Source organism: Parus major, chromosome 13, assembly GCF_001522545.3.
Source record: "Parus major isolate Abel chromosome 13, Parus_major1.1, whole genome shotgun sequence".
Lineage (NCBI taxonomy): Eukaryota > Metazoa > Chordata > Aves > Passeriformes > Paridae > Parus > Parus major.
In genome coordinates this window covers 419,027-426,636 of record NC_031782.1, presented here as the reverse complement: position 1 = coordinate 426,636, position 7,610 = coordinate 419,027, and the positions used below count along the sequence as shown (strand labels likewise).

Below are 7,610 nucleotides of genomic sequence, written 5' to 3'. Positions count from 1 at the left end.
GGGCAGTGTGTTCATCCTCAGCAGGGCAGTGTGTTCATCCTCAGCAGGGCAGTGTGTTCATCCTCAGCAGGGCAGTGTGTCCATCCTCAGCAGGGTAGTGTGTTCATCCTCAGCGTTAACTGCTCCTCCAGTGGCTGAATGCAGCTGATAACCAGGTGAATTCTTTGTTTTCTTTGCTTCCTTTCTCCCACAGGTCAGCACCTCTTACTACCCCTCACCAGGACCACTGGGGTCTCCAGCAGCCATCGTCACCCTGCCCCACCTGCAGCAGCACGGGCCAGCTTACCTGTACGTAAGGAAACTGAAATGCTTTGGGGGACAGGCTGTGGTTTCAGCATGAGCTTGCTCCTGGCAGGCAGGAGGTGCAGACAGACCAGAGCACAGCTCGGATCCAAATGCAGATCCGTGTAGGAATGTACCTGGCTGGTCTAAGCAGGGGGTGGCAGAGGCCTGGTATCACAGCTGAGTGCATCTTCTGCCTCACTGCAGAATCTATGGAGAAATTATATTTGTCAACAATACATTTTAATTTTTTTTTAAGTGTGAAGAAACTAGTTACTCCTTTAGTGCCTCCAGTTATTTCTGACAACTTTCACAGAGTTAAAATTTGCAGAAAGCACCCTATGATCATTACATCAGGGTAAGATTCACCACCCTGGAACTTTATTAAGTGTCTAAAATAACAACAGCATCACAACACGCTGTTTACACAGCTCTCAGCACCCCTGGTACAGAGGCAGGCTGTGGGAACGCTGGTGCCCAGGAGTAGCACCCACAGCTGAGCGCTGTGTTGGGACCCCCACACACCATCCAAGACTCCAGCACACACTTAATCCAAAGGACAAAAGAATGCCCAAGACCTTAAAATAATTTGCAGAAGGATGGTGTGAGAGCATCCCAGCGGCTGCCTGGTTTGCACAGAGGCAGTGTCAGCCCAGCACCTGCACTGCCTCCCCCTGAGGTGTTTCCTGAACAGCCATGAGCTGTTCCTAACCCCGAGAACGCCCTGAACCCAGCTGGGCTGGGGCAGACCCCGAGGGAGCAGCCCCTCCCTCACACAGCCTGGCCCAGCAGGGCAAACCTTCAGATTCTTGTCATGAACAACAGGGAGAGAGAAACCCTTCAAAGAGTTCTGGAGTAGCCCCTGACCATCCAGACACCCCTTGTGTTGTTTCTGATTTGTAAGTAACACCTGATAATTGCAGTGTTGGGCTGTAACTCATTGATTCTTGGGGTAGATTACATCCCCCTTGAAAAAACAACAGTGCAATTAAATGTGTTACACTGGAGACAAATTCAAGTTCTTTAAAGAACAGATAGGGAAAAGTTTTGAGAAATACACCATTTTCTTTGCTGCTGTTTTGCTGTGAGTTTACACGTGGGTCATTGCAAAGAACAAAGCTTCAGCCCTTGGTCCCAATCCCAGAATCACAAAAGAGAGGTCTAGGGGGGATTTCAGAATAATTTCTAGTCTGATTTCCTCGCTGCCCTGGAGTGGACCCATGTACCTCCTCCTGCCTCCTGCTCTGTCTGCTTCATTCTCCGTGGCCTCCGGTGGCAGCGACCCCAGTCCTGGTGCTGCAATCGAGGAGGAGGAGGGAGGCAGGAAGGAAAGACAAGGGTGGTGCTTTTCCCTGGGCCTCCAACACCTCCCGGTGATGCTGCAGGCAAGCGGATCCAAGGCCTTTGGCTTCAAAGGCAGAATTGCCTGATGCTATCTTAAACACCGTAACTGTGCTCTTTCAAGAGCTTTGCCTTAGGACAGGTACTTGTCCTGATCGTGCTTCTGATGGAGCACTCGCTGTGTGATGTGCAGAGCAGCAGCTGGGAGTCCCCAGCATTTGTCACCCTGGGCTGGAGCTTCCAGGACAGAAACCATCCTCCCGAGCTGCTTTGTTCTCCGTTCCTGCTGGCTTTTCTTTCATGCATATCCCTTTTGGCCTGAGGTGACAGGCTGTTTCCTCCCTGCAAGTTCTCTCCACAAACGGCAGCACCCAAACCTCGATGCAGCCCTGGCAGAAGAGGCTCCGGGCAGGCAGCAGCTGCTCCGGCAGAGGCGGCAGCATCCCCCGGAGCTGCGGGATGCTCCAGGCAGCCTGCACGGGGCAGCTCTGCCTCCCCTCACAGCCTCTCTCCGCAGGTGCGTGGCTCTCCACTCCTACACCGCTCAGGCACCGGACGAGCTGGAGCTGCAGAAGGGAGAAGGGGTCCGTGTGTTCGGCAAGGACCAGGACGGGTGGCTGCGGGGCATGTCCCTGGTCACGGGCAGAGTCGGCCTCTTCCCCAGCAACTACGTCACCCCCCTCTTCAGGTCTGGGATGTCTTAGGTGAAACAAAAACGTGCAGAGGGGAAGGGGGTAACACGGAGAGCCTGGGCTCTGCTTGTTTCCATAGAGAACCCGTGGCAAGGCATCCCCTCGGTACTGACAGGGGGCCCCCAGCACTGAGCGGGGCCGGGGGTCCCTCGCCAGGCGGGATGGCGCCCGGCAGCTCTGGCTCTTCTCTTCCAGCAGGAAATCTAGTCTCTCCGACTCGAAGATGCCTTCCCTGTACACCTCGTGGACGCTGTCGACCTCCTCGCTGTCCTCGCAAGGGAGCGTGTCCGAGAAGGGCCCGAGGCAGAGCCGAGCCCTGCGGCCGCTGCTGCTGCCCGTGCCCGTCCCTGCGCCCGGCAGGACCGCGGGGGCTCCGGCCCCGCTGCGGCGCGGCCGCGGCAGCAGCAGGAAGAGTGAGTGCTCGGGGGGCTCTGGGGGGAGCACAGCGACACATTCCCCCAGACACAGCGGCTACCGGGTCCCACAGCCCTGCTTGGCCCCGACCCTGGCTGCTCTGGGAATTCCGGGGGGGTTTGACGCAGCGTGGAAAAATTCCTTTCGATGCTTTGTGCAGAGCTCGGTGTTTATGCTTTTTCCAAGGAGGCTGCAAGGTTTATCTTCATCCCATACACGCTGTTTTGTAGTTCACTTCCGAGAGTATCTGGGGAAGGGGTGGTGCGTTCCCAGCCCTGGCAGCAGAGCTGCTCCTGGAGGCAGCAGTGCCCTGGCAGGGAGCGCTGGCCGTGGTTTTACACCTGCGGTCGGTGCCGGTGCACGGGGGTGGGCACGGGGGGATCCTTGGGAGCTACAGCCCCGCCGCATCCTGTGAGCAGGGCTGTCGGTGCGGGGCTGTAACCTTCGCTCGCTCTGCACGTTTTGGATCCCTGACTAAATTCCTTCCTACGGCCCTTGCTCCCCAGACGGATCCCTGCAGAGGCCGGGACAGGCGGGGACCCCGGTGCAGATCAGCGGCTCCCTCCGGCGTCCCACGGCTGCGGGCCGGCCTCTGCACTTCCAGCTTTACCCGCACAGCATCGCTCCCGGAGCTGCCGTGGACGAGGCAACGAGGCCAAACTTCTCTGAGGCTTCACCGGCGCTGCTGGTCAGGGGAGGGGAGAGCCGAACCCCCTCCGTGTGCAGCTCGGTGATCCTGGATGCCAAAGAGCCCCCGGTGAAGAGCGAGGCGGCTCCAAAGCCGCCCGCGTCAGCCCCGCCGTCCATCCTGGTGAAACCAGAAACCTCCCGCAACAGCGCCGAAAAGGTACAGGCAGAAACCCCCCAGAGAATCCCCTTGGAACCAGCAGTGACAGCCAAAACTAACCAGGGTCAAATCCCCCGAGGGCTTTCTCCATCCTCACCAGCTTTTCTTCCGATAGAAAGAAGTCACTGGGATTGACACATGCATTGGGAAATGGGGGATTTGTGCTGCTGACGCAGCTGTTCGCATTAAGCCCTGAAGAAAGGCAGGACGCTGCAGGGGCTCTGTCCCTTGTCACCAAGTTAAGTCACAAGCAAATCTCGAGGCTTTTCCGAGGTCATAAATTGGGCAAGAATCCATGAGTTGGGGAGCAAATGCCACAGAACTAGCGTCAGGCAGAGCTTTGCAGAACTCCCCCATCCCCCTGATGTCGCCTGGGCTAAGCCAATTGGAATGGGAATTTCCCCTCCGGCAGCCAGAGAGAAATTTCCTAAAGGTAAAATCATTCTGAAAATTGCCCCAGTGACAGCTCTCCCTTCCCTCAGTACCCAAAGATGTGCCCAAAGGGCTCCACACGCCCCCCAAAGCCCCGACAATCTCAGAGCCCCCAGGCAGCTCAGCATCAGCTGAGAGAACCCCCGGCTCTGCGAGGGCAGGAGCTCCCGGGGCTCTGCTGCCTCCCGCTCTCAGACCAGCTCTCCTTGGTCCCCAGTAGCCGCCAGCACCGCTCCGCTGGTCCCCGGGGCTCTCTTCGTCAGCCTGGGCTCCTCTGCAGGCGCCCTGTACGGCGCAGGGAGCCAGCGGGTTCTGCGGGGAGCAGAGGGGAGGCTCCCCCGTTCCCGCCTGACTCTGGCCCCTTCTCCCCGCAGCAAGTGAAGACGGTGAGATTCCAGAACCACAGCCCGCCGCCGCCCAAGCGGCACAGCCTGCAGCCGTCGCCGAGGCTGGTCCGCAGCAGGACAGAGCCCGGGCCCGAGGGGCTCCTGCCCGAGCCCCGCCTGGGCCCCGAGCTGCTGCTGCTGTACTCGCCGCGCCTGGGCTCCAGCCCCCTGCACCCGCGCCGGGCGCTGCACCCCAAGGCGCTGTCCCTGGACCTCTCGGGGCAGCTGACCTTCCCCATCAAGAAGAGCTACAGCAGCATCTCTGCAAACTGAGCCTTCCTCCCCGCTCCTGCTCCTCTGCCTCGGCGCAGGGACCCCGCATCCTCCCGCCGCTGCTCCCGGGGGCTTCAGAGAGCCGTGGGAACGGCCCGGGGCCCCCGCTGCCCCAGGGCTGCTGCAGCACGGGGAGATGTGCCCGGGGTCTCCAGGGAACCCGCATTGCCCAGGCTCTGTTCTGCTCGTTTTGATCTCCTCAGGGCTGCGGGAAAGCCCACAGAGGTCAAACGCTGGCTCCTTACCTGCCTGTCTCAGGACAAGAAAACCATTAATCAGAATCAGCTCCTGGTTCACGCTGCCTTTGAGGGGAGGGGGGGGGGTCACTCAGATGTTTTTGTTAGGGTGGTTGCTCGCTTGCTTTTCTTGCTGGTTTTAGCCCAGGAATTTTAACACAGAAGTCTAAAAGGTGATTTGGAGGGCAAAGAGCCAATGGAAAGGGCTTTGCCATCACTGCAGTCACCCAGGCTCTGCAGTGAAGGCACTGAATCTCCCTTCTCCTCATTGTTTGTTTTCCTCCGATCACCTGTCAGCTACCTCCTGCCCATGAGCTCCTTCCAGCCCCTTCCCACCACCCACCCACCCACCCAGATGTGGCTGTTGTAAATACCTTAAGTGGGATTCATGGGTTTCAGATGCATGAAGCATTGTCTGTGTAACAGAAAGCAGAATTCAGAGTTCACCATGCCCCAGACCCCGCTCTGCCCCAGCAGCACCGGCTCTGGCTTCCAGCTCGCCCCAGTCCAGGCATTCTCCTGCGAACCCCAGGGAAGCCAGCAGAGCTGTGCTGGCTCACAGCTGTGCCTGCTCTCCATCAAACCTCTGCACAACAGAATTTAGTTTTCATACTTAGTTTTCATTGCTGGTTTATCCATCAGCTGTCCCCAGCCCAGCTGCAGGCATGGGCCGGCCACTCTCCTGACAAGAGGAGCTGTGCTCCCTCTGAAACTGCCCAGAAACCCCATCCTTGGTTACCTGCACACTAACCCAGGGAAGGAACCCCACTGGTCAGTGGAGACTGTCCCTGGCACAGCCTCAGAAAAGGACATTTTTTCCTAAATCTACACAAAGGGAATGGGTAAAACCATTCACTACGCCACAGCCCCTGGATCTTCCCTCTTGCAGACTTTGTTTGTGGAGCAGGAAAGCTGGCTCTGCCTGTGGGGATTTTCAGTGGCACAGCAACCTCCAAGGCACAGATCTGTTCTCAGTCTGTGCTGTCACTATTCCAGCTCCTGCAGAAACACCCTGACAAGCTGAAAGCGTGCTCTGTGCCCAGGTATAAAAAGTGGCAGCTGCTGCAGAAGTGAGGGTGAGTCCAGTTCAGCAATGCCACCTCAGAGACAGCTGAATGCCTCGGGGGAGACGTGCTGGTTCTGTGCTGAGGACCCCAGCCATGCTTTAAAGCTGAACCAGAAAGCAGCTGGCTCTGTCGCTGAGACACGTCCACACACCCCAGCACACCTGGAAACGAGCAGAACTGTGCTCAGTCCATCTCTTCTCTCCCTCTGGGAGCTGAGAATGCAAACACTGGCTCCAAAACGTTTTAGTTGGAAACACCAGAGCAGCCTGGGACTGTAAAATCACGCATTTATCCTTCTTAGGAGGTTTATTCATTGCCCAACAGTCATTGCAGTTGATTTCTGAAACGCTGTGTTTGAAATGTAATCACAGCTCAGGACTTTTCAGGGTTTTTGTCACAAACTTCAGTATCTGTCCCATTTAAAAAGTAACATTTCCAGATATTTGTGAAATCAGTGTTTAGAACCCCACACTGTCCATGAAGTGACAAGGACTTGCCAGCAGAGGCTGTGGGAGCTCCCCAGGTTGATCCCTTCGTTTGTGTTCCCAGTGGGAAGCAGGGATGGATCTGAGAGTGCCTGGGGACCAGCACACAAGTCACCCCCAGGGTCAGGCTGAGGAGGACTGTAAAGGTAACGAAGGGGGAAGAAGATGTATTTGCATCAAAGTTACAGCCAAAATAGATCTTAAAGGCAGAAGGGGTCAGCAGAAGTTCTCTGATTCTTTCCATGACCAAGCAGGGAGTTCCACTGCCCACTTTCTGCACCCAGCCCAGGGAATGCTCCAATGAAATGTTACAGCCAGGTCACAATCGGTGAGAAATCATAAATTACTATTTTTACACATATATCTTAGAAACAGTAGGATGTATAACCTTTGCTTAGTTGGTGATGGGTAGGAGGAATAAATCAAATATGTTTAGTTTGTTGTTCAGAGACACTTGTACAAATTCAGGGATGCTTAATATTTTTTCCATGAAGCGAAGTTCATTTTTTTAAAAGGTTTTTTTCAATTCAAGGTATATTTGGGAGAAAAGTCAATAAAGAAGAAGAGATTAGTTTCCTGTTTTGTATTAATCCTCAAGCTATTTATTTTGTATTTCTGTAAAAAAAAGAGCAATTGTTCAAAGACATTTTAAGTTTTCAGAAGTTTATTCATCCAAGTTTATATCACTAATGCTTAGCTCTGTAGCCTGTAGATAATTAAATTAATTGGGGCTGGATGGATGACAGCCCCTCATGCACTGGAAGCACTGGGGGGCACTGGGGAAACACGGGGCTCAGGAAAGCTTTGGCACCCACCGTGTGAGACACCAGCCCACGGGGGCTGCTGTGGCACCATTAAAACTTTTTGCATGAAAAAGGCCGAGAATGTTTCTGTTCACTTTCTTGTTTCAGGTTGTGCCTGCTGGGAACAGAGAGCGAGGGGAGGGGGGACCTGGGGGAGAGGGGACCAGGGATGAGGGGGGATGAAAAGCCCAATCCTGACCAGGGATGAGGGGGGATGAAAAGCCCAATCCTGACCAGGGATGAGGGGGAATGAAAAGCCCAATCCTGACCAGGGATGAGGGGGAATGAAAAGCCCAATGCTGAGGCAGGACCCAGGAAGGGATGAAGAGTGGTGAGACCTCAGACATGCAAT

At 55.6% G+C, this 7,610-nt stretch overlaps 1 protein-coding gene across 4 annotated transcripts in view; it reads left to right on the top strand.

Moving 5' to 3' along the window:
* Positions 1 to 7,334, top strand: part of SH3RF2 (SH3 domain containing ring finger 2) — a 22,263-nt gene extending 14,929 nt beyond the window's left edge. For 2 of the 4 annotated variants that reach the window (XM_015641443.2, XM_015641439.3), the window contains 5 exons: positions 194 to 288; positions 2,141 to 2,311; positions 2,511 to 2,728; positions 3,236 to 3,576; positions 4,383 to 7,334. In XM_015641443.2, coding sequence (XP_015496929.1) covers positions 194 to 288; positions 2,141 to 2,311; positions 2,511 to 2,728; positions 3,236 to 3,576; positions 4,383 to 4,667 — 1,110 coding nt within the window. In that variant the 3' untranslated portion in view covers positions 4,668 to 7,334. Of the gene's footprint in view, positions 1 to 193; positions 289 to 2,140; positions 2,312 to 2,510; positions 3,577 to 4,382 lie in introns of those variants that run through there. The other 2 variants (XM_015641440.3, XM_015641441.3) reach the window with 2 other exon arrangements.
* The last annotated feature ends 276 nt before the right edge of the window (positions 7,335 to 7,610 follow it).